This window comes from Canis lupus, chromosome 35 (genome assembly GCF_011100685.1).
Source record: "Canis lupus familiaris isolate Mischka breed German Shepherd chromosome 35, alternate assembly UU_Cfam_GSD_1.0, whole genome shotgun sequence".
NCBI classification, from domain to species: Eukaryota; Metazoa; Chordata; class Mammalia; order Carnivora; family Canidae; genus Canis; species Canis lupus.
In genome coordinates this window covers 3616650-3643567 of record NC_049256.1, presented here as the reverse complement: position 1 = coordinate 3643567, position 26918 = coordinate 3616650, and the positions used below count along the sequence as shown (strand labels likewise).

The 26918-nt window shown below is 40.3% G+C and overlaps 1 protein-coding gene and 1 long non-coding RNA gene across 3 annotated transcripts in view; one reads left to right on the top strand and one right to left on the bottom strand.

Moving 5' to 3' along the window:
- GMDS (GDP-mannose 4,6-dehydratase) overlaps positions 1–26918 on the top strand; it is a 574940-nt gene that overhangs the window by 288794 nt on the left and 259228 nt on the right. For both annotated transcript variants that reach the window (XM_038584010.1, XM_038584011.1), the window contains exon 7: positions 4434–4561. In XM_038584010.1, coding sequence (XP_038439938.1) covers positions 4434–4561 — 128 coding nt within the window. The remainder of the gene's footprint in view (positions 1–4433; positions 4562–26918) is intronic.
- Positions 25265–26457, bottom strand: LOC111094015. Its single transcript, XR_005384202.1, has 3 exons — positions 26323–26457; positions 25883–25962; positions 25265–25497 (listed from the first exon to the last, which is right to left on the bottom strand). It is a non-coding gene; the product is annotated as an uncharacterized LOC111094015 (long non-coding RNA).

Here is a 26918-nt window from a genome sequence, read left to right as displayed (position 1 = left end):
CCCTTCAGCACCTGGGAGAAACTTTGGGTTGTGACCACTCTTGGCTTTTGATACACTAAAATTATTTAGAAAATTACTTTTCCGTGAAACGTTGTTTTCAAATTTAACTATTGTGGTACAGAATCCTATTTTGAATGATAGGGATGAATATTGACTTTCTTTTTGACTATTTGAAGTAGTGTATTAATCTTTTCCCAGACTTGGGCTAACTGTGGAGAAGGTCACATAAATATGAATGTGAGAGAAAAAGGTCTTACTGTTTTAAAAGATTGATCACAATAAAAATATTCAAGACAATAAACATTTATAACCAATAGAAGTACATTATAATGAGAGAATGTTCTACAGCCTTTGAACTGTAGTGTCTTATTAAGTCCTTAGTATGGATTATTATCCCATTTTATAGATAAGGCAACTGAAAGGTTAAAATGCTTGTTTAAGATAATGGCACATATAAAAAGAACAGAATTATTAATAATTCACATAGTGTGTAACCCTACTTCAGTGTTCTACCTCCAAAGCCATGTCCTTTGCCTCAGCTTGCATATTAAAGCTAAAGCCTGTTCCCAGGTCCTGAGATGGTGTTCCAGTCATGGTCTTAGCTCAGAACTCTCCGTGCCCACCCAGATCTATGCCCTGGAGCTTTCCTGTCACTTGAGTTCTTCTTGGAGACTCAGCCTGGAATTTAAATAAATAATACTAATATTTTATCCAGCATATCTTGATGTTTTTGAAGATGGTGGTTTTTCTTGTATGCTGTATTGCAAAATGGAAATTCTGTCCTTTTCATTCTCTCAGTGCTAGCAAAACTCACGACCTCAGTCTTAGAACTAAGATTTGACATAAAATCCATCTTAATCTTTCTTTTTCTTATGGATATACATTGATATAGCCACTCTTTTTTTTTCTATGTTAATGAGTTTACATTGAAAAATAACCTACAATGGTTGAAGAAATGTTTATTAGTGCTTTCAGTGTGTAAGTCTGTACATTTGACTTTGGCTTTTTATTTAAACCTGTTCTCAACCTCAGATTTTCAAAATCAGGGAATTAAGAGACCAAGGCATAAAAGAAGTAAGAAATCTGAACTTTTCATTGAGGCTTAATTATACATACTGTTAACATTATAATGTAATAATTATAATACTAGCGAACATTCATTGAGAACTTGCTAATCATATTACCTAGATTTTCTCACTTAAACATCAAATCCACATGTTAAGTACCTGTTATTATCCTTGCTTCACAAATGAAGACATGATGATACTAATTCCTTATATTTCAGTAATGATTTATGTTGTCCAGTGTTGTTTTATCTATACTAGCAGACCCTGATTTGACTTGGCAAGTATTTACTCTACTGGTAGTTTACAGAAGAGACTGTAACTTCAGAGATGTTGAATGGTTGGTGCAAAATACCATATAGTCAGTAGCTAAGAGTGCTCGCCTTTGGTCATTGGGCTAACTTTCCATTTCTTGGTCTTCTTCCTAGCTAAGATCTTCTTTCTAGTCTATTAGAAATCAAGTATGCATTTAAAATAATTATGAGAGTTCCATTTTGCTATGTGTTATCATGCACAGCCACTTGAGTAATCTAATCTGAGGAAGGACACCTCCTACATTATACTGTGTGGTGTCAGTGAAAACAGCCCAGGTGGGAAAGCAAGACAGCTTGGGTCAGGCTCACCTTCTTGTCCTCACTGTTGGGCAGTTTTACTGAGCCTCTTGTTCTCTACCTGCACACTTGAGATGGTTGGCAAAGTGGCCTCTAAGTCTCACTCTAATATATAATGATTTTATATAGTTATCTCCTAAAAACCTCATTCTTAGATGATAAGGCATAAAAGTAAAGAGAGAAAATTTTAAAAATAATAATTTTAAGCCTCTCCAAAAATTAATTAGTGAAACAAACGGTAGTAATAATGTTTAAAATTAATTTGGAAATGGAATTTGGAAAACAGTTCCATTTACAGTAACATCAAAGAGAATAAAGTGCTTAGGAACAAGTTGAACAAAACAAAACCAACTTATTTTCCAGAAACTTCAAAACATTGCTGAAAGAAATTTCAAAAGACCTAAGTAAATAGAAAGACATCCTATGTTCATAAATTAGAAGACATGATATGGTTAAGATGATAGTATTCTTCATGTTGTCCTACAGATTCAACACAATCCCTATCAAAATCTCAGTGGGCTTTTTTGCAGAACTTTACCAGCTGAACCTAAAAATCATACAGAAGTTCAAGGGACTGAGAGTAGCTAAAACAATCTTGAAAAAGAACAAAGTCAGAAAACTCACACTTCCTGATTTTAAAACTTAACCGTAAAGCTAAAATAATCAAGAATGTGTGACACTATCCTGAGGATAGATAATAGATCAATGAAATAGTACTCGGCGCAGTGCTAGAAGTGATAGCCATTGTCAGAGTTGTTGAGGTCATGATCGTTGCAGGGTTCTGATAGGAACTTAAAGACAAAGGCTTGTCCAGAAGCCCCTGCACCAGTTTTGCGTGTCCCTGTCTCACGGCTTAATCAATCCCTCGGTGACCTCACCAGGCGGCTGAGCGCAGGCTGCTTCTCTAGTGGGTGTTTCCTGACCACATCCAGCCACGGAGTTAGCCAGACTTGACTGTTTCTGTGCTTGCCAATCTGTCATCTCACTTCCGGCAGTACTGATTTGTCTGTCTTATTCTCTCTGTGCTACTTGAGAGACGGGGCTGCTGCTTCAACCCCAAGTTTCTCAGCTCAGTGCTCAGTACTTGCTAGGTGCTCAGTCAGTACTGTTTGACCAAATAAACAGTAAGGGTAGAGCTGAGGTAGATTGCCTGATCGTGGTCACATGCTTCCATGGGAGCCCCAAACATTTGCTTACTAGTAAAGAGAATAATCTGAACTGTTCTGTGTTGGGAACTTCATCTAATTATATGGTATCACGAGTTTATTGAGTGTATTTGGAATGATAGTATAGTCCTATTATTAAAAAGAAAGATATCAAGAAATCTACATTTAATTATAAATTTAAATTTATTTGTTACAAGTCCATAGAGAATAAAATATTGCTATTGGGTAGTAGCAGATTGAGAAGGGTTGCACTTATTAAATATTTCTTCATTTCGAAAGGCTCATTTTTGAAGGAGCTCTGTGTTTTATTAACTCCTATGGAAAGTTGAAACTTTGGATCTCTTAATGTACTCTATGAGTTGCTAACAGAAACTGAAAATTTAGATTTCCGTGGAAGCCCCGTTGTCATTTTTAATGATGGCATTGGTATAAATGTGTACACCAAATTTTTGTAGTAAGCGAGCTAGTATATGTTTGCACTTGCCCTGGGCCATGTTCTTGCCAAAATTTAGTAAACCTCTTTAGGAAAATTCCCCTTATCCCTGTGCCAGTTTCTCTAGAAGCCAAAAGCTTTCATCATAACTCACCTCCCTGCCTAATCTGCAAAAGAACAAAGCTAAAGTTATTGAAATATGATAAATAATGATAATAATCTATCTAAACTGTATGCAGCCATTATTGACTTTATACGTGTTATTACCTTGAGAATTTGGCATTACCTGGTGCTTTGTGATAACCTTACCTAGAAACAGAGGCATGGGTAAAATCACCTTAGAAGTGTCTTTTACTATTGTCCTTCTCTGTAATCTTTTAAAAGTAGGGGCTTTCATTAAAGACCAAAGAACATAAAACAATTTCACTTCTTTCTTCAATTTATGGTACCTTTCATCAATTGTTTCAAAATATTTATGCAGAATTCAGGAGGCCAATTCTGTACATAGCACTTAAGTGAATTTGGAAGGTGGCATTTCAGTCAGTATAGTACAGAGAAACTTTTGACTTGGAACTGTGTCATAATTTATAATTGGATAGCTTTGCAGGTTTCTAGAGAATGATCACCACTTATTGGCAACCCAAACGCATTTCTTGTTTGTTTCCTTTAAATAGTTATACCCTGTGAGCTAAGTTACTCTCCTCTCCCTTTCCCCATGAGCACCAAAATAGCTTTATTAATAGGAACATATGCTGTTTATGTTCTTAAAAAAAAATCAGGGTGGTCTTAGATGTCTGTCTTCCATTCTGGCATTTCCCTTTATACAACCCTTTTGAATTTTCTGTTTAAAAACTGGCATTCCAATAGCTTTTCTTTGGCCTAATGCCTGGGTCACATATAGCAGCAGCAAATTAGGAATGTTAAGACGTCCCCCAAAGAAAAATGTTTGTTATGAAAGTAGAGCTGATGTGACACTTAGAATTAGAGCTTCTTAACTTATCTAAATGACAGTTAATGATCGTTTTCTTCTATTCTTATTTTAAAGGAGGGGGGAAGAGAATGAAAGACATGCCCAGAGGCTGAGGTTGGGTTTGGTTCACCAAACTGTTAAATGTCAAATGTACTATACTGATAATACACCCTTTTATCTCTTTTTTAGGAGCTAATTTTGTTACTCGAAAAATTAGCAGGTCAGTGGCTAAGATTTACCTTGGACAACTGGAATGTTTCAGCTTGGGAAATCTGGATGCCAAACGAGATTGGGGCCATGCCAAGGACTATGTAGAGGTAGGAACCGACTCATTATGTTCTTAAAAATACTTGTATCAGCTGGTGTTTTCAATGCCAGGCCTCAAGTGGAAAAGCATGACCTACAAGAGGTGGTAGCTTATAAAATTTTCCTAACGTAAATATGTTTAAACTCTTACTACTTTCAGTTTAAAGCTTCACAGTTCAACTTTACTTGGAGATCACACTGAGTGCTCCTTGAATGTGGAAACGTCTCACAATTGTTCTTTTCGTTATTTAAAATGAAGATGTTGGTCATTAATTTGGACGATGGATGAAAAAAATGCTTTTCTTTCCAAAGCCTCTTTCTCCTTCTTTTTGCACCTTCTCCTTCCTGCCTGCCCAATAGACCTATAACTAACTGTGAAAAAATTTTTTTAGGTTTAAAGGTGCAGTTCTCAGAGCTTCAGGAAATACAACCTAATTTCAATTTGTATAATCCAAGACTTTTAGATTTACATTATACTACCAAGGTATCCTAAGAGTAATATTCTTACGGAGCATTTGGTTTCTGGTTATTATCATACACATTTCTTAAAGTACGACTTTGCACACCAATGAATTTTGTTAAGTAGAGAGTTGTTAATAATGATACTTTTGCATAGTACTGTGAATATAGTCAAAGGGAGATTCAGATTTTCACTCTTGGGACTTAAATGCACAATAAATTTTGGTTTGGGTTAGTTAGATGTGTTACATGTATAAGTAGTGCGACTTTTCTTTAAGCAAATGGTTATATTTTACCTTTCCATGATCATTATGCTTTTGAGTATCCATGGTGGTTTCTGTGGCCAGACATGAAGGAGCATGTTGGTAACATTGTCTTTTTCCCTGGAGTCTGCTTGTCCTTGTTTAGGTGCTTACAGATTTCCTGAGTTCAGGAAACTATTTCTGTCCTTAATGATTCCTCTCTGGGAAACCGGATCTGGCTTCCTTGTTCATTGATGCGATTCAAAAAGAAACTTGAACATTTATGAAGGAAAGCAAACAAGTAGTTTACTTGCTAACACAGAGGTTAGTCTCGGCAGTGTTATTATTTTTGTCTATAACAATTAAAAATGTACACTTGAACGCCTAATACTGATTTATATTATGGACAAAAAGTAGCTCTAATTTTAAACTTTAAACAATGTAACAATTTGATCATTTCAGTATGTTCTTCTAAGCTGTCATTACAAAGAGGCATTTTGTGACAGTAGACATTTAGATATATTTTAAACACATCACATTAAAAAATATGTAAGGCCTTACTTCCAGAAATCCTAAGTAGGAGAAAAGAAGTGTTATCAATAGATGCTGAGACTGTTTTGTCTAGCCTATATGGCCTAACCTACTTAAAAAATATGAGGCAAGTTTTATAAAAATGAATACATTATTTTTTCAAAAATATCATTCTAGTTCTGCATATACTTAGAGTCATAGAGAGCTAATAGGTATCCTTCTTTTCCAAGGTCTTGTTCTCTAAATTCAGAACCAAATAGATCAAATTTTATTCTATTTATCTTTTTTGCACCAAGGTAAAAAATGATGTTTTTATTAGAACTCAGAAATAGGGGCATCTGGGTGGTTCAGTCGGTTGAGCATCTGACTGAGTTTCTACTCAAGTCATGGTCTCCGGGTCGTGAGATGGATTCCTGTATCAGGCTCCACGCTCAGTGGGGAGTCTCAGAAATAGACTTTGATAGTGCAACAGCATACCAGATGTTAATAATGCTTATTACTGGTTATGTTTATTTTCTTCTTTATATTTCTATGGTTTCCATGTATTTAAAATGAATAAATATAAACTTTTTCAATCCGAAAAAAAATCGACATTTTAAAAAATAGGCCAGAAAAAAAAAAGTACAACACTATTAAATAAATACATAAGTAATGAGTAAGTCTTCTGTGAGCTCAGTGGAGCTGGAAGGGCCATGCTGCTGTCTCTCCCAAAGTGCCGAGGCTAGCACTGGTCCAGGATGTAGCTCCAACCTTGAAACAAAGGGGCCACATTTGTTTTCATTTAAAATAAAAGCATTTTATATACATTTTGGCTCAAAGGCTTCAAAGAGGTCTTCCCAAATGCTGTTTTGAAGAGTCCTTGACAAGCTAGTGTCAGTCCAGTAAGCCCAAGAAGCCACAGCATCCATGCAGGAGTAAAATGTTCTGGCCTTTCAGTAAGAATATAAAACTTACAGATTTCACGGAGAAACAGACATATGAAATTAAGTCATTCTCATTGGCATTCAAGACCTGATTTGTTCCACAATACAAGTAGGTTTTGCTGTTAAGGATTCCTCTGGGGTTCAGACAGTAACACGTGTTGATGATGTAAGAAGCATTGTATAGTTTCCGTTTATGAGTCCTGAAAGAAATCTTAATTTCTTGATTTCCAAAAAAAGTGTCATTATTAGGTAAGAATTCATAGTTTGCTGTTTCCATTTTAAGAAATATTACCATCCCTTGCATTTCTAAATGTATTAAAATGAGGTTACCTCACAGACTTATGACTAAAAGTGGATGTTGCCAAAATTAAAATCAACAGCATAAGAATGAAAAAAGAGAAGCATTGTTTGTTTAAAGTATATCTGCATCGTTGCACTATAATCAGCTTTAGAATAAAGAAGCCTTGGCAAGTGCAGATCAGACAAGTCATAATAGCATCTTATTTACATACGTTTTAATTATATAATCTTCCTCCTTTATACACAAACATTTTGTACTGGTGAATCTTTAGATGAAGTGACTTATACTTTTTTAGTTATGGAAGAACTTCCATGATGAGTAGAGAGCATTTGACAGAGAGTGTAGAGATCCTAGCTCTGTCAATGATTTGCTTAGGGTTTTATATCTCAGTTTACCCATCTGTGAAAAGGGCATAATAACAACCCTGTAAAAAATTAGCACTAATGTGCTATACATTCGTGATTAGAATCTACCTCTTTCTTGTAAACATTTTTGCAACAGTTTATACAAAGGCATTTCCTGTTGCTGATTCAGGTTCATTAACATCCATTTCTAGTCTTATTTCCTAGATCAAAATGATTCATAACTTAAACTTGAGTGGGTAAGTGGTATTTCAACTTGAAATAAAGAATATAAAAACTGTTTTAAACTATATTGTACTTCAGGATAAACAACTTATATGCAGTTACATCTTTTCCAATATTTTATTATAAACATACAGGATTATTGAATGAATTTTACCATGAACAGCCACATACCCACCACCCAGATTCTGTAACTAACGTCTAACAGTTATTGTTGCAATTTGAGAAAAAAATATTACTGTTTAAAAACTACTGTAATGCTGATGGGTCAGAGTTCTAAGTACTCAATTTACACAAACACAGGTTATCAAGAATTTACCCTTCTTATGGAATATAGTCAACTGACAGTTCAAACTTTTAAAATATTTTTATCTTCTTAAATAATTATATGACACCATCACATTCTGTTTTCATGCCTGCCACCTTCCACATACATCGAAGCAATTCCTAGTATTCATGAGAACATGCTGGGGGCTGCATACCACATCCAGGCAAATTCACGTAGTCAATGTGGTACCCGTAGTGCCTGAAAAGTACCAAGGAGAGGATATCTAACTTCTCTCAGGGGCGTTGGTCTTCCCATATATCTTCTGTTCAGACCTGCCATGGCCATGGTTCTAGTTGCTACATATGACAGTCTTTTAAACCTCATCTAAAACCCGGTAAGACTGCACAATGCTAAATTGCACAAAGGTAAGCAGATTTCTTTATTGGAGGAATAACTTCTCAAAACTTAGGCTAGATGAATGCGCTGTGGCCTGATAAGATTAATAAAGGGTTTCTCAAACTTATTTAACTTTGCCACCCTCTTAATAAAAAAAAACATATATTGACATCTAACAATGCAGAGGTGGAAAATGGCACCATATGTTTAAAATTAATGGTAACAGTTTGATTAACAAGGTTTCAGTGTGATCCCACCTTGAAAAAAACTAGAACACAGCTATAGCCAAAAATTACTGAGAGGTGAGCTAATTGATAAGGGCTGAACTGGAAGTATCTTAAGTTTTTACCACTCATAACAGGGTCCTTGCTCTTGGGATACATGGATAATCAAGTGACTTAAGTCTGAGCATTTTCCAAGACACAGCGAAAAGCCATTTAAAAAATAAAAAATATCATGACGTCGGGATCCCTGGGTGGCTCAGCAGTTTAGCATCTGCCTTTGGCCCAGGGCCTGATCCTGGAGACCTGGATCGAGTCCCGCATCCGGCTCCCTGCATGGAGCCTGCTTCTCCCTCTGCCTGTGTCTCTGCCTCTCTCTCTCTGTGTGTCTCTCATGAATAAATAAATAAAATCTTAAAAATCTAAAAAAATATCATGTGGTTTTACTGCCAACAACTGACCATAGAGGTGCTCCTGAAGAGTTCTCCTAATTCAAAGGCAATCCACCGCATTCAAATTATTAGGGGAGGATTTTTGAGATTCATCTGAATTTTAATATAATGGTTTCTCACACATACCTCTTTCTTTTCTCCCTCCTCCCTCCATCCGTCTCTGCATCCTTCCTTCCCTCTCTTCTTTTTTCTTTCTTTCTTCCCCCTCCTACTTCTTTTTTTGGCAGGGAACATAGATTAATTTTTAAAACTAGTTTTAGAAAAAAAAAATAATAAAAATTGCCAAATGTTGGATACTCATTATGTGCCAGAAACCTTACTGAGAGCTTTACATACATTATCTCATACGCTACGTGCAACAGTCCTTTGGAGATGAAGGAATCGAGGGTGGGGGAGTCCAGGGGATGATCCGCCAGTGCCGCGGGCAGCAGCGCTCAGCCCAGGCCTGGGACCAGAGCCGTTCTCACAGTCACTAATTCACATTGAAGGGAGGGGAGCCGCGACCTAAGCAGGGGGTCTGGCTGACTAGGCATTTCCCAGAGCGAGAAGACAGTGAGCTTCTCTCCGGCTTCTCTTTATAGTCCAGGGGGAAGGGAGAGGCCTGGAGGGGCGGTGTGGCTGAGGCTGCGATCAGATCTTGCCAAATCAGCCCAGAATGTTGGCTCTACTAGGCAAAGATGCAGAGGATATGTTTGGGGGTCGGGTAGCTGAGTGTCCCTCCCTGCTGTCCATTGTCCCCTGCGTGACTAACTTTCCTTAGAGCTGTCATTCTCCGCTGCTGCTGGCAGGGACCTGCAGAGAGCCACCGAGCTTGGCTGAGGGAAGCCCTGTGCACAGAGCCCGGAGAAGGAGCCGGGGCTGTGCCTTCCCTTCTTCCCCACCTGGCAGTCCGCTGCTAGCATTTTGCATCCTGTGCTAATTCACACAAATCTGGAAGAAAAGGATGCCATCTAGACACTTGTCTAAGACTTTATTTAAGGGGAGTTTATTGTTGCAACAATGTCAGCAAACTGTCTCTATCTTTTTGTTCAGGAGGGTAGCTCCATTTTTTTTGGTGTGTTTGAATCCTCTAAAGTGTTTGTGGTGCCAGAATGTGCTCTTTAGGTAAGGCCTCACTTAACAGAAATGTGGAAAGTCCTAGTTGCCTTATTTCCTCTGGCCAGGTCTTGAGTGACTGGGATGACCTCACAGGAGGGGCCAAGCCCCCAGATTCCTGACACTCTAAGCTCTGTTTAAATTGTTGTCTTCAGTGAATGAAGACTACACCAGCGGAATTTCTAGGATGGATTATTCATCAGGTTTTCATCCACAGATAGTTTAGAGACAAGGAGGTGTGGATGCAGTTTTAGATCATGTTTTCAGTTGTATTTTGAAAATTTTAAATTGAACATCTGCCATCAAGCTAGAAAAGTAGTTGTTGGCAAATGTGTGTGTGTGTGCGGAGAGAAAGAATGAAAATGAATATGGAGTGGAGTTGCGTATTCAGTAGGTACAGTGCCTGTGGAAATGGATTATGAAACTTTGTGTAAATGCCATTTAAGTTCTAATGGGTGGCAATTAACCACATTAAGGTAGAAGCTTGTGCTCCACCCTGACTCACTCCCACTGATGCTAAGTGTCATCATACTGCTGTGGATCATGAAATGGCTGTTTGTACCTCTGAAAGTCATGGTTCTATTTCTGAGAATAGTCTTAGGAAAACAGTGCAAAAAGCCCCCTGTTACTCTTGGGTTATCCCACTTGTTTACGTGCATCTAGGCCCTATGTGCATCTAGGCTGTGCCGTGAGACCCTGGGAGCCTTCCCTCCCACCCCCAGCGGGGCCTGCCCAGTCCGCGCCGCTCCTCTGCTCCTCTCCTCGTCCTGGGCCACCTGCCCTTCCTCACACTCTCCTCCGTCCTCCCTGCTTCTCCGGGTCGGTCGTCTCCTTTCCCGGTGCTGCCCACTTCTCATCTGCTTCCACCCACAAAGGAAAACTGGCTATTTCACTTTAATAACAAGACTGTTCATGTGATGTAGATGTAATTGCCTCTTATAAAATATGACATCACCTAAATTTAGTGATGATTTTGCCCACAGAAGGTATATATTTTTAATAGTAAATGCTTCCTTTTTACATTAGGACACTCTGGAAAGGACAGACTATTTGCAGGGAAGGTAATCTTTCCAACTTTCATTGTGTCCGTCCCATGCCTAGAAACGCCCATAAATTACTCTCTCTCTCATGCATGAGCACACAACACACCCTTACACACGCACAGAGTCAAAATCCTCGTTTTGACGTTCATTTTAAATTAGAGTACTGTTTGGTTTTATTCTGCTTACCTGCTTTATTCACAGGAAATCATTTACTAAAATTACTTGTTCTGTCCCCACAGAGCCGGGGCCTGTGCCCCTTTCCTGTGGCTTTGTCAGACCATTTAAGGGCCTCTTGCTGCCATCAGGAGCCCAGGCTCCAGGTTCCCAGGCTTGGCCTTAGGGAACCCTTTACTATAAGCGTGTTTACATCCAAAGCCACAAAGCAGAAAACCTCTTCCAAATAGAATGTTCTGTAAGGCAAAGACATGCATTTTATTTTCTGCTTCTGTGTGCCATGCTAGAGAACATCTCTGCTTATTTTCTGCCACGAAAACATAGCAGTGAAGTCTCAGAGATTCTCCTTATCTTTTCTTTCTAGGTAAGGAAAAATTTTTGAGCTCCTCTGTGAGTGTTGCTGTATTTGCATTTGTAAGATCAGTTATTTCTTTTTCTACCTTTTGAGTAGAAAGTTGGGATACCTGGTGGCTCTGTAGAGCAATTCGATCTGAGCTCAGGGGTGATCCCTGTGATGGATAACTTGATCTATCCCACTGATTGTTTGCCCAGGGCAGCGACTGTGAGACTAAGAGGCAGATACATTTTTGGACTCTTTTTGGGAATAGATCCTGTACAGGAATGCAATGTCTGCCACCTTGACTTGCCAGTTAGTTTTAAAATAGGTGATTGACTTTGTTCTGTGTTCTTTACTCTGTGCTTATCGTGGTTAAGAGTATTCAAAAGCCACCGTCCTCTTGGGATCAAATTTCCAAAGGATTTTCCCATGTGGCTTTTACAGTTGTTCCAGAAACTGGAGGTATACGTGCAAGCTAAATAGGCCCCCCAGATGGATCCCATTAGGTGAAGATCCCCTTTTCATTTTAGAAAAGATAGACTGGGGCTTCCACCAAGCCCAGTTAATTTATATAAGTGCAGTTTTACAAAAGCAGAATTACTTAAAAGCAAAACTGAGAACCGCTTGCAAAACTGTCTTTGCATTGTCCGTTTGAGCCTCCCATGGAAATTATTAGTCAAGCTCCTAAAGAAAGAGATGGAACTACTCTTTAGTATAGCTTCCCCAGCTGCCTCTCAAAGTCACATAAAATGTTTGAGATCACTTCTGCTTTTTCTCCTCCTATTACGAAGAGAATGGTTAAGTTTAACTCATTACTGTTTATTACTTCCTGAAGAATCCAAGTAGACCGACATCTTTGAGAGCCAAACCATTCTCCACAAACACAGGATGTGATGTGGTTAGTTGTCCAGTATGTCTCTCTCAAGGAAGCTCCTTGAAGGCAGGAGCTGGATTCTATTCCTCTTTATCTTAATCGCGCCTCCCAACATGCGTGGGCAGAATGGCAGATGCCCAGCAAATACCTTCCGTGTTTGACCACTTATTTATACAATTTATAAAAATGAATATGTATATATGAAATGTGTTTTTTATTCCTCTCATTATTAAAAGATTGTTTTCTAACCTTAGCATGAGATATTCCATACTGACCTTAACTCATTTAGTTTTCAACTGTGGTGGATTTACTTGATTTCAGGAAGTAATGTTTTCAAGTAGCTTTCTCTTGTTGCATGCAGACGGTAAAGGAAAACTACTGAATAGTGCCCATATGTTCTCACACTGTGGTAAGTTTCCCAATTATCTACAGACTCTACTATCATTAGACTCTATTCCTATTTGTAAAAGAAGGATATATGAGCAGATGGAAGCAGCAGAATGAAAGAATGACGTACTGGTCCTGATTTACCAGACACAGTTTTAATAATCACAAAAGTGGCATTAGCTTACAAGATCAAGGGCCCCTCGGTATGACCGGTAATACTGACATCTGCTTGTTCAGAAACCTCTTTACTTGTGTGGTCCTCACTATATTTCCCCTCAGTTTTCAAGACTCTCATTTGATAGAGGATTCTTCCAGATAAAGCAGGATTCCCATCACAGATTCTGTTGTTTTGGAAAACTTTCACTCTTCCATCCCATCCCCCAGTCCACTAAAACACTCGCACACACACACACACACACACACACACACAGAGCAAGTCACTTTCTAATAGGACTTTGTTTTTAAAGACATATAAGGGGCGCCTGGGGGGGCTCAGGGATCAAGGTCTGCCTTTGGCCCAGGGCGTGACCCCAGGGTCCTGGGATCGAGTCCCACATCGGGCTCCCCGCGGGGAGCCTGCTTCTCCCTCTGCCCGTGTCTCTGCCTCTCTCTGTGTGTCTCATCAATAAATAAAATCTTTATTAAAAAAAAGACATATAAAAGGTAAAGATTCTTATAAGGAGTTCTATGATAATGGCTGTAGAAAACCTACATAAACCGTGCAGCTAGCAGAAAAGAAAAGTATTCCACGGTATCTTTTTGGGTTCCCCGAGTGTGTAATTTCATTTCCTCCCCTGGCCGCGCAGATCCCTGTTCCCAGGTCCGTCCTCCAGCCTCTGAGTCACCAAGTGGAGAGGTGTGCTTCCGCCCCAGAGGCGATGGTGTGTGGGTTGCCTGGGTGGAGCACGGAGGAGGCAGGTTGCATTCCAGGAAGGTGACCGAGGCCCTTGCCTCTTGGCCACTCTGTCACCATGTCCACACAATACAAATACTCATCCTGGGTGTGGCACCAGCTTCTCTCTCCTTGCAAAGATCAGAATCCCAGAGGCTTCGTGGTTTCATATGTCTTTTTCTTATAGTATCTCCTTTGGGTCAAGAATTACTTGCTGATTTTCATTGGATCTTAAATTTCAGGTTTGAAAACAAAATACAAAGAGCTTTCACCAGACCGTTCTTTTAACCCCCTGAAGGTTATCCTCCTGTATTTGTGTAGTGCTTATCATTTACATCTTTGGATTCAGTTCTCCCAACAAATCTCAGTCAGTGATTAGGAGAGCAGGAATTATTATTTGCATTTTCCATATGAAAAAGCTGGCTTTGAAAAGCGATACCCTGGCCTTGTATGGAACAGTGGGTTCCAGCCTGGTCTCACTGGCTCTTCAGCGCAGCCCCTTGGTGTGAAACAGCACGTTTCTGGGTTGCCTCTTGGTATATTGAGTCATTCTTGTGAGATTTTAAAGCCGTTTGTTTCACTGCAAAAGTTGACCGCGTAACAAGTATACCCTTTACTAGGAATTACAAGTAAACTAGCATTTTTACTCCCCACCTTCCACCCGTTCTGTGAAACAAGGATCACAAATAAGAGAAAATGAGTTAGAAAGAAACTCTAAAACATGCGAAGAGCCAGAAGTTAAAGGGCCAGGTCATACATCCTAAATGGGAGACTTCCTCTACAGTAAGTATTAATAGTTGTACAATCATGTAATTTGAAGAAGATATCAACTGTGTACAGGAAATACAGGTTTAACAGAAATCATTTCATTTGATCCTTATCTTTAAGAAAACTGAAGAAGTTTGAAGAAATGGCATCGGTGGTTTGAATTCCATTGCCTTTTGTCAGTGGCAGCTGAAAGCCCCATTGTAGTTAACTATCTGCTAGAGCCTTTGGGAAACCAAAGCATCATTGACTGGCCGGGCCAAATGAGTCATCTATTAAAATTATCCCTAATGAATTACCGGTTTGCTTGTTTAATTGCGCGTGATATAGGGCTCCGGGATGTTAGAGGTCTAGTGAGACTCAAAGGAATTGTGTTGGCTCAGTTAAGCATGTCAGTAGGATCTTTGCTAACTCAGTGCACTGATATTCCTTCCTTCCCTCCCTTCCCCTTTCTCTCTCCCTCTGTCCGTCCCCTTTTCTCCTCCTGCCCTCCTTCCCGTCCCTCTCCTCTCCATCCTCCCACTCCTCTCTCCATCTCACACAGGCTCTCTCCCTCTCTCTTTCTCTCTGTGGGCAGGGCCGGGGGGCAGGTCGGGGGAGACCTATCAAACACTCTTCAGAACATCTCAGGTAGGGCTCACAGTGTTTGGAGTATTAACCACCCAGCTTTGCTCAATGGAAGCTTTCTTAAAGCCTGATTAACTACTGCTCGCATGCCCTCTTTTACTTGGCGTGCGCTGGGCACTATGTGAACAGCAGTTTATTGTGAACAGGTGGCTAGTGGGCTTCCTCTCTTTTTCTTAGAGCTGTGTTTTCCATATAGACCAGAGTAGCAAACACATCATGATGGTAAAAGGCTAAACTACGTGAAAACCATGATGATCACATGAGTTGGTATGATATCACATTGGTTCTTGTACCGGCAGGAATTTTAAGATCTTTAAGTATAACTTACCTTCCATGTGTGTAGCATGTTTGAGAGGTGGCTAGCCCGTCTGCTCATTTCTTCTTAAAATTCTGTTCTGCTTTGGGGGTCACTCTGAGCTGCCTCCTTTTGTTTACTCTCCTTCTCAGCCTCTTATCCACAAGGATTGACCATTTCCCCTGTAGTCCTGTCACCCTCTATTCAGAGCTCTTTGAGTATCTGCTGCCAGGGCCCTTATCCCAAGTTGGCCAGGCAGCCTTCTCACAGACGCAACACCCTCCACATCCCGTCACCGTGCTGACCATCTTTTGTAGCCCCCAGTGCCCCTCAGAGTGCCCGAGACATAGGATGTGCTCAGTGTGTGTTTATGGAATGAATGAATACCTGAGAATGAATACACCTCAAACCAGATCAGCTTCGTTGATTCCTTTAATTTAAAAACTGAAGCAGAGCAGCCTGGGTGGCTCAGTGGTTTGGCGCCGCCTTCAGCCCAGGGTGTGACCCTGGGGTCCCGGGATCGAGTCCCACATTGGGCATCCTGTGTGGAGCCTGCTGCTCCCTCTGCCTGGGTCTCTGCCTCTCTCTGTGTCTCTCATGAATAAATAAATAAAATCTTTAAAAAAAAAAAACTGAAGCAATTTGCTACATCTTCTGATCCTGTGCCCTTGTCTAGCAGGTGAAGCAGTTCATTATTCAGAGCTATCCAACAACTTTAGATAAAACAGCTGCTTCAGAGGCACCTGGTTGGCTCACTCGGTTAAATGTCTGCCTTCGGCTCAGGTCATGATCCTGGGGTCCTGAGATTGAGCCCCACGTTGGGCTCCCTGCTCAGTGGGGAGTCTGCTTCTCCCTCTGCCCCCCCACCCGCTCCTGTTCTATCTCTTGTGTGCTCTCTCTCTCTCTCTGTCAAATAAGTAAATAAAAAAAAAAAAAAAAAAAGCTGTTTCGGAGTCTGAACATAACTGCAATCTTGTTTAGCTCTTTCCACGAAGCATCCATCAGATCACATGACCAACGAAAGGGCTCCAGGATGCATTTTGTCATAGCTGTGGAGACTCATCATCTAGGTGGTTCATGCATCCGTTGGGGAGTATGCTGTTACAAGTGACGGCTTACTACCATTACTTTACTCATCACTACAAGTCCAGAGGCAGGTGCAAGGCACTGCACGATTCATAGATGCCAGGGCCAAATCTGACTATTCCTTCTCTCGGGACTCCAGGGTGACAGCGGTCCCAGCTGTCCTGTGCAAATCCCCTAAGGACTGTGTCAAGGAAGATAAGGCTGCAAATCTCTGGGTGACCAGCTCTAACATTCTGTTAGCCAGAGCCATGGCCCATGGCCCCCCTGCTTGCTAAGGGAGATCGTGATGCTACATTTTTAGTCTCTCAGCCTCTCTTTTTGGTCAAGGAAGACAAGAGACTGGGTGCTGGGAGACCCCTGTCTGTGTACAAGTGTGCATTTGCAAATGGTATGGTTCTGCACTGGCAGAGGGACAGAGGGGACAGAAGGGGACCTGCAGCACGAGGCTCTTCTCCCCACCTCACCCCAGAAGCTTGGGTTGAGTCCTGTACCACAGTTGAACTTGTGTAATTGCAAACAACCACATTAAACTGGATGTTCAAGAAGCCAGAGTGTAGACTGTAGTTACTTTGGGCTCTGATTTAAAGGTTTATTTTTTTAAATTGTTTTTATGATAATTCATAGGTGCTCAATCTAACACAAATCATATGCTATAGTCTTCCAAAATTTTGTTGCAGTGCCTATTTAAAGATTGCTAGGAGCTTTTCTCCCCATCAAGAAAACCATTCAGATCTATGGTATAGATCTACTGTGTTATTTTTTTCCTTCCTTCCCCCACCCCCTAACATCCATTTACTGGTATGGATGGGAACATAATGCAAAACTGTGCTTGTCTTATTTACATAAATCTCCCTGTTAGCTTTCCGTTTTACCATATCTGCATTTTTGAGTTTGACCTATTAGTGCTTTTTTGGTTTTATAAAGAAAAAAAAAGTGCTTCCCTCAGCAGAACCATCTGGCTTCGTTTCCTGTTCCTCAGCAACTCTATGTGTATTCTAACAAGGCCAGCCCTGTGGTTTTCCGAGTGGTGCTGTTACACTGGTGGTCTTAGAATTCAACAGGAGTGATGGAAAAGTTACACTATAGGCCTCTTTCAAGTCTAAAGTTTCCAAGGTGGAAAAAAAATGCGTATTATTGTCATTTTGACATAGCTTTTTTTTTTTTTCTGTGACTGAAATATAGTCTTTTAAAAAGAATTACACCATTCTATTCTTTGAGGAAGAAAAGGCTTCTAAAATGTCTTTTAGTTAGAGGGCTACCCATATACGTATGCCAGTAAGCTGAGGTGATTGAAAATATAATTGGGACATGCTTGCAATATGCAAGTTTTCTTAAAGAGTCAGTTAACAGTAACTAGTTGGGTTTTTTTTTTCCCTTAAATTTAGATATAATTGACATGTAACATTACAGTTGTCCCTGAAACAACATAGGTTGGAACTGTGTGGGTCCATTTTTACAGAGATATATTTTTTAATAAATACAGTTCAGTACTGTAAATGTATTTTCCTTATGATTTTCTTAATAACATTTTCTTTTCTCCAGCTTACTTTATTGTAAGAATACAGTATATAATACATAGACGAAATAGGTATTAATCGACTGTGTATGGTAATCAGAAAGGCTCCTAGTTAACAGTAGGCTCTCCGTGGTTAAGTTTTGAGGAAGTCAAAAGTCATACATGCGTCTTTGACTGCAGGGGTGTCCATGCCCTTAACCCCTGCATTGTTCAAGGGTCAACTGTATATTAGTGTCAGGTATACAGCATAAGTTTTCAATATTTATATATATTGCAAATTGGTCACGACAGTGAGTCTAGTTTAGTTAACATCTATCACCATATATAGTTAACAAAATTTGTTTTTTCTTTTGGTGAGAACTTTTAAGATGTACTTTCCTAGCTTTGAAATATACAATATAGTATTAAAACTGTAATCATCACGCTGTACATTACATCCCATGACTTACTTGTAAGTTATAATGGAACTCTATAATGGAACATTGTGACCACCTTCACCCATTTCACTAGCCACCAACCCCTGCCCCTGGCAACCGCCGATCTGTTCTCTGTATCTATGAGCTCAGGTTTTTGTTTTTGTTTTTGTTTCTGTTTATTTATTTTTTTAATAAATTTATTTTTTATTGGTGTTCATTGTTTCTGTTTAGATTCCACATATAAGTGAGATGATATGGTATATGTCTTTCCCTTTCTGACTTATTTCACTTAGCGCAGTGCCCTCAAGGTCCATTCATGTTGACACAAATGGCAGTATTTCCTTCTTTTTTTTTGTGGCTAAATAATATTTGTGTATAATAGTTTCCTTAAAGGATCAAATAATTAAAGGATCAAATTAACAATAACAGCAAGCCAATTTTGTGACTAAAGGATTCTCTATTTTGTGTGACCAAAAGTAAGGTAAATCTGCTTCTGACAGGTGATTTGTAATGTAGCTTTGGCCTTTTAGTGCACTCAGAGATCATCTGGGAATTTGATCTATTCCCACAGAGGTATGTATATAAGGAGGTGAAACTCTGTATTTTTATGTTGTAACATTCCACAGATTTTGAAACATTTCTCACCAAATATGCCCTTATTTTCTCTTTCCTGAAATGCTGGTTTTTGATGTAACATAGAATCAAACGGTTTTTATTTGTATATGTGACTATCTTTCTTCCTTTTCTCCTTCCTTCCCTCCTTCCTTCCATCCATCGTCCAATCATCCATCCATCCAATCATCCATCCATCCATCTTTCCATATTACATGGAACTCAGATACACAAGCTATGGAGAGAGGGAGACCCTCATGGTATTTCTCTCTTTCTCTCTCTCTTTCTCTCTTTTTAAATAGGTATCATGTTCATCAACCAGTAGACATTATGTCTGGGGACAAATTTTAATACATAAGATAAAATTAAAGTGCTTAACCTAATACCTACACATAGGAAGGATTAAAAAAAAAAAAAGCCTTGTCCAAAATTACTTAATTAGATCACTTTTTGGTAATTAGGGTTGATAAATACTAAAAGAATAGGACTGGGATCCCTGGGTGGTGCAGCGGTTTAGTGCCTGCCTTTGGCTCAGGGCGCGATCCTGGAGACCCGGGATTGAATCCCACATCGGGCTTCTGGTGCATGGAGCCTGCTTCTCCCTCTGCCTGTCTCTGCCTCTCTCTCTCTCTCTCTCTCTCTGTGTGACTATCGTAAATAAATAAAAATTAAAAAAAAATAAATTTATTGAGGCTTATTTAAAAAAAAAAAAAGAATAGGACTATGAAATCTCTGATTCTTCTGTGAAGTTTAAAAACCATAACCTCAGACTTACTGTTCTTTATGAAGGGAGACACTGAAAGAAACTGCACTAGAGGATTCAGTTATTTGCAGTGTTTTTCCTTCTATATTAGTCTTTGTCCCTCCCAGACCTTGCTTTGCCTGAATGCTGCTCTAAGGTTACAAAGTTGAAAGGAATGCTCATTTTTAATTTTAAGAGGAAGAGAAAAAGTTAAAAAAATTGAGCCTAATAAAAATTAATGAGAAACATTTAAATCCTTTAATGGTTCAATTTATGTTGTAAGTCAGAATGGTTAATGCTATTATTGTATACATGTGGCAACATCTTTGCTCTGCTATAATTCTTTTCCCTTAAAAATGAGCCAGTGGGACATGGAAGGCCTATCATACTCTTGTGATTTTTGTTCATTCTTTTGATAAACTCCACAATTTTTTAATGGGAGAAAGAACAGGAACAAGGAAATTAAAGTATAAAGGTCTACTTTTGGGTTCTTTCTCTTTCTTTTTCTTTTTTTGCCATTTTTCCTTATGTCACAGATTACTGAATAAAACATAGTTATCAGTGGAGTGACCATTTCTAACTGTCTCTTTGTGCTTAAAAATTTATTTTGGGATGGGAAACATTCCCCAAACCCAGAGGGTACACTTAATATGCCAGTTTTCATTTGAGAAGAATTACTTTTCAGTTGTAGGTGTTTTGGGATGTAGCCTGACTCAACATCCAGTATTAATGGTCCAAAGATAGAACAGCTGAACTTTCTGACTGGCCTTCTTTGGGAGACATTAGCATGTCCCCAGAGACAGTTTCCCTAGCTCTGGTTACTCGAATCAGTATGTGGAGAAAGCTTATTACTTTTAGAAACATTACTCTTGTATGGCCCTGTCTATTACTCAGATCAAATATATGGTACGCGTTGCTGTTTTCTTTGTTTAAGAAATGAACTAGATCCTCACTGTATCCCTGACTACAGAGTCCAGACTATGGGAACCTATCCCATAGCAGACCACCTTGAAAGAGGTACTTCAGTTACTAGGATGAATAAATCAGCCAGACCATCTTCATGCCAAAATCATTGCAACAGTTAGAAATGCTGTAGAACAATTCTACCTAATGGGTAATGCACGGATTTTTTTTTTTTTTTTTGTGATAAAGTTCATTGCCCTTTCTCCAGAGTTAGCAGTGATTTTTCTTCAAAGCACAAAACCAAGTAGCAACTTTTAACACTTAATACTCAACTTGTCCAAGAAAATACTTCCGTCATGTATTTCCTAGAGGGCATTAACCTCATGAGCTGGTTTTATTAGAGTAAGATACATGTTTGTGGGACTTATCTCCAAATAGAACATGAAACCTTACTTGTTTATACCTACTGTTTTCTCATCATGAGAACTGTTTGTGGTGAAGGCAGTTGCCTCCATGGCCTGACACAAAGAGGCCGCGTGCTGTGGTCAAGAGCACTCTCCTGCTGCTTCAGGGACCTGGGCCTGTAGCTGTAGGGCCTCAAGCAAGTCACTGTATCATCCTGAATTGATTTTCTCCCCTTTAAAGTCAGGGAGCTAGAGTCCTAGGTAGTATAAGATTCATAACCTGGGATTCTAGTTTAATAAACACTTTTTAAAGGCTTATTTACCATCTAGCATAGAATTTGTTTTGTTTTCAGTGATACAGAGTGTGTGCCTCCATGTTTTGACACTGTAAAATTCCTCAGTGAGACAAATTGTTTATACAGCCTGATTTCGTCTCTTTTTCCCCCAATTTTCATCACTTCTTCTGGAGTAATCTAAGCTAACATTTATTTATTTATTTTTCATATTAGGATAGAAGGTTCTATAGAAGAACATCACTATCCAATAGAAATATTCATTCAAACCACACAAGCCGTTTAGTTTTATGTAATTTTAAATTTTCTAGTAGCCACATTTTAAAAAGTAAAATGAACCAGGTGAAATTAATTTTCATATTATATTTTATTTAACCAAATTTATGTATCAAAAATGTTATTTAAATGTGTAAAAAATATAAAATATTCTGAAGGCATTTTATATTCTTTGTTTTTTGTCTGTTACTAAGTTTTTACAATCTGTGTAAAAATATACTGTACCCTTTACAGCAAGTCCCAGTTCGGATTAGCCACATTCCAAGTCACATTTCACATTAGCTCCTACCATAGTGAGCACTGCAGTAAAATTCTGTGTACATTTGTAGATGCAGAGTTTGCTTTCTTTATGTACAGAGTTGCATATTTCAGAGCCAGCATTCGTACGTGTGTTATGGAATTCTGGAGAAGGGCACCTGTGAGAATATGGATCCCTCTGTGGATGATTGTGTGATGCCATGTGTGGGAGAAGCAATTTGTCGGTTTTCTCTGGAGTGAGATGTGACTTGGTATCACTGGCCCTCCCCTTGTCCTACTCGTGACGGCTGGGGACCCAGCACAGAGGCAGAAGTCTCTCTTCCCAGTTTTACCCCCAGAAGGAGAGGTTTCATGGAGGTCTTGAAGGGCTGCAGGTAGCACCATGCTGGGGGGGGGGGTATCCTCAGTGGCCTGGAATAAGATTACCCTTGGGGAAAAGCACTCATACAGGAATCACTGTGGTACAGGGGATACCAGTTAGAGAAGCGGTTTAAGCCTTAGAGCAGCATCCCTTTTGCAATCCAAAGAATCCTGGAATTTATAAAGTAAAGGCCCTGGGAAGGCATGCAGCTGTTGACATAGGATTAGCCACGGGGAACAGAGTATGTATATATCTTTGGGTGTTTGATTTACACTCGACACATTCTTTGTAACTGTCCTTTTAGACAGGTGATTCAGAGGGAGACAGACTCTCGGTTGTCAGGTGGAATTCTGGACTCAATTAAGTGCTTTAACTTCGGACTAAGAATCTATTTAATTTTGGAGAACAATGTAGCTGCACCTTTCTGTGTGATTTATTCCACTTTCCACTCAGTTTTGAAGACTGCCAAACTTCGCTAGTTACAAAACCCCAGAGCCCTGTGTTTAAAAGGAACAGCAGGCCTCATGGTGTGTTCTTTTTATTCTTAGGGACAGCAATACAAATAAATTAAAACATTTATACTTAATCAGTGTGACTAATGTCCCAAGGTTTCAGGCGAATCCTTGTTATTCTTCCATTTACATAGCATCCTCTTTTCCAAGGATTCCAAACAATTTTTTTGAACAAATTGGTATAGCTTTCCTAACTACAGAGATGTAGATGTTTTAACACCCCTGGGGGGTAAAATGGCTTGCCTTTAAGGTCAGCCGTGGGTCTGGGGCAAACTTGCGATTTTTAGCTCAGGATTCCAGATTCTTGGATTTCTGTTCTCATTGTTAGGTATTTAAAAAAAAACATATTTGTGATAGAAACTTCAATAAAGATGATACCACTTTAATGTCATCCATCCCAGCTAACAGAACTATCCAGAAAGGAACAAAGAGGTCATTCGTCTTCTTGATTTACTTCCTCTGATCATCACTCTGATTCTCAAACAAACCCATGGCAATCTAAAGCATGAACTCTTTACTCGTCAGCTCAAAGCCTAAAAAGAGAAATGGAGAAGTATGGACCTTGCTGTGGCTCTTTGCTCGTACACAGTTGGACGGGTATTGGAATGGTCTCTCTCACCCTTATCTGGCTAGGTCTATTAGCTGGGATGGGTGACATTAAAGTGATACCATCTTTACTGAAGTTTATGTCACAAACAAAATTACATGTATCTCAAGGAAAAATTTTTTATTCCAATAAACATTTTTTACCAAAAGAAGTTCAGAACAAAACTGGTCAATACACAAAAACTCCTTTTTAAAGAGAAACTGTAAGTGAAGCTTTTAAGTGAAAAATGTAAGAAAAGGGATGTACAAAAAAAATGGTATAGCTCATTTATTAATCAGATATTATCTCTAACATGTAAATAATAGCATCTTATTTATACTTGCTTATTAATTTAAATTTTTATTTATTTGTGTTTTTGTAAAATGTATGTCTTCACAGGGGCCAAACTGACTCACTGTGAAAAAAAGCTTATGTGTTCTTTGTTACAGTGAACAAATCACTGATATTTGCTTTATGAAATTATTGGCCCACTCATCTGGGAAAATACACTGTGTCCTATAAGAAAAGGATATGCCTATTTTAGTTAAAAGACTCCCTTGAAGTTAGGACATTCCTAGGAGTATTCATAGTACTTTATTTCACTGTAGGTATCTGGTCTTTAATAATTTAAACAAACCTTCTTTCTAAATACTTTTAGAAAGTTACTTCTATTCATAGGTCACAATTATTACTCTGTGCCAGGTTTGTTTGTTTAAATTCTACTAAAATTCTGCTCTGAAAATTGGAACACAGGACGGTGTGGCCCTAGATTTGTGAGAACTCATCCACTAGTTTGTCATCTTCTTCCCTTGCTTTGTGTGGAGTGTGTGTAGGCAGGGAGTTAATGTAGATGCACACACACACACACACACACACAGTTGCACACTCACACCCGTGCATCTATGGCCATCTTCCCGCAGAAGCCAAGAATCAAAGGGAGAGAAACCACATATGTGAAAACAGGAAATTATGTTGGGTGAGCCTGCAGGTACACATATATGGACATATTACCCTCAGTCTTCATTGTCCTGTTCGCAAATTGACAAAGAAAATGGTGCCATGGTCAGTGGGGGCAGCACTTGACCAATAGCTTTTCTGTGCGCCTAAGTACTCACCCTCTGTGGTCAGACAGAAGGACGGGTGCCACCCACCTCCTGCCTCCTTGAAGCATCTGGGGCCACCCTTTTGCTATTGCCTCGGTGTTAACTGGACAGATGATGACTGGTGAGAAGGACCTTGCAAGCAGTGGTGTGGGGAGCATCCTGCAGCCCTGCTGGCTCCCTGTGATGAGGAGGCAGCCCTGGGGCAGAGCCTTTCCCCTCCTCTCCAGCACGGAATGCTGCAGGAATCCACCCACCCCCACCCCCACCCCCCTGTTCACAGGCTGGTTTGCAGACCCAGGTCCCCTACATTAAATAGGTTTTGTAAATGTAGAGCGTTTCTCAGCCAAGGCTCTGTAACCTCCCTGATTTCAAAATCTCTTTGAGAAACTAGAGTATCATAGAGAAGCAAAGAGTTTAATTTCCAAAATCAGTGAATAGATGTATTTAGATAACTTTCCCTTTAGGTTAAAAAAAGGAAAGGCCATAAGAATTACAATATGCTTGGCTTCAGTGACACAATTGCATTTCATTGTGCATGTGTTCACTCAACCCTGGTTATTTTTTTTTTTTTTTTTTTTTTTTTTTTTTTTTTTTTTAAAGATTTTTATTTATTTATTCATGATAGTCACAGAGAGAGAGAGAGAGAGGCAGAGACACAGGCAGAGGGAGAAGCAGGCTCCATGCACCGGGGGCCCGATGTGGGATTCGATCCCGGGTCTCCAGGATCGCGCCCTGGGCCAAAGGCAGGCGCCAAACCGCTGCGCCACCCAGGGATCCCTCAACCCTGGTTATTTAATTTGCAACAAGTAGCATCTCGGTGCGGCCTGAATAGAGCCTAAGCACCTCAGGGTTCTGCGGCTTAACGACTCACGTCTCAGGCCATGCTGGGCGCTGGCCTGCTAGGTCCTGGCACCCCGTGCCTCCGAGCTGGTGACTGACCACTCGCAGGAAGGTGGAGCGACCACCCACAGGATGGTTCCTCTGCATGTGCGTGTTGTTAGGAAAAGCCAGCTCTGAAACGTGATAGCCCTCTGTAAGGTCTCTACTGTGCTGCTGACCTAACAATGGGGCTTAGCAGCTTCAACCTCAAGTCTAATCACAAAGCAACAGTTCTATTAATCCTTGTCACAAGCGTCACTCATTCAGTAGTTTTAGGTAAAGATTATTGTATCTTTAGGAACAGCCTTATGTGTGGCTCTGTGAAGAAAGGGTCCCTGAATACCGCAGTGTGGTGGGGGGCACAGTCTCGCAGCCACCTGGCCTGTCCTCCTCAGAGGCTCCTTGCACACGTTCCCAGACACCCTGAGGGTCCTGCTCCCCCACCCGAGCCCCAGCTGCGTCTCCATAGGTACACAGGTAAACATCGGTCCCTTTTTCCTGTCCTGTCCCAGCACCCACCTGTGTCTTCAGCTCCAGGAGAGCCCGGGTCGAACGTGGTAGGAGCCTCACAAGCATGTCATCCGCTCCTCACAGCCGCCCTACGGAATCGGTGTTTTTATCCTCATTTTGCCCAGGAAGGAAAGGAGGCTGAGCTTGGTGAAGTGACTTGCCCAGAGCATGTGTGGGTCGTAGTCACAGTGGAGTTTGAATGTGCTTCCCACCCCTGGGCCATGCTGCCCCTCTCCTCTCTGAAGCCCTTATTCCCTTACCTGTAGTCCAGCCCTTCTTTTGTTTGCAACCCATTTTCCTACCATTATCTCCCTTTAGGGAACTTGTTAACTTTGCCTGTAATGATTTTTGGCACTTGTGTTTGGTCACCGGTGTGTTCTTGTGACACTAGGCCGGGACCATGCCCACCGCCCCCCAGGGAGGGGAGAGGGCTGTCAGTAGTCAGAGACCTGCGTTAGGATCCCCTGCTGTGTGCTAGGCCCTTGGCTAGGGCAGCTGAAGCTGTAGAGAAGCACTAGCTGGACTCCATCTGTGGACATTCATTTGGCCCTTGGGGGTCGCGTTTGCTATGGCTGTGCTCACACAGATGGCAGTGAGCTCAGCACATTGTCCCAGCGTCAGCCGGGCGTGTTACGTACGGATAGCCTGGCCTGACAGAGGCAAACTCATTAGTTAACTTTACTAACCCATTTGTCTTTGTTTGATCAAATAACTGGGACTTCTTTTGGCTTAATTCTGTCCCTCTTAAAAAAAAAAAAATCAGCATGGGAAATCCGACCTTACTTAATCAGCCAGAAGATGTTTGGTGTTGCTAACCAGGAAATGGGTCCCGGAGAATTTTCCCCCCAGCTAGGAAGGAGAGGCTTGGCGGGCCACTGCTCCCTGCATGCAAATGAGAGCTCTGATTAGCACTAATGCCCCCCTGGGATTTGTCCTTTTGGAAGAGATAAGGCCAAGGCTTCCTACCCTGCTGCAATCAGCCAGCTTGGTCGGGAGCCATTTTCTCTCATCCAGGATTGTATTTATTTTGTTATGTATGATTTTA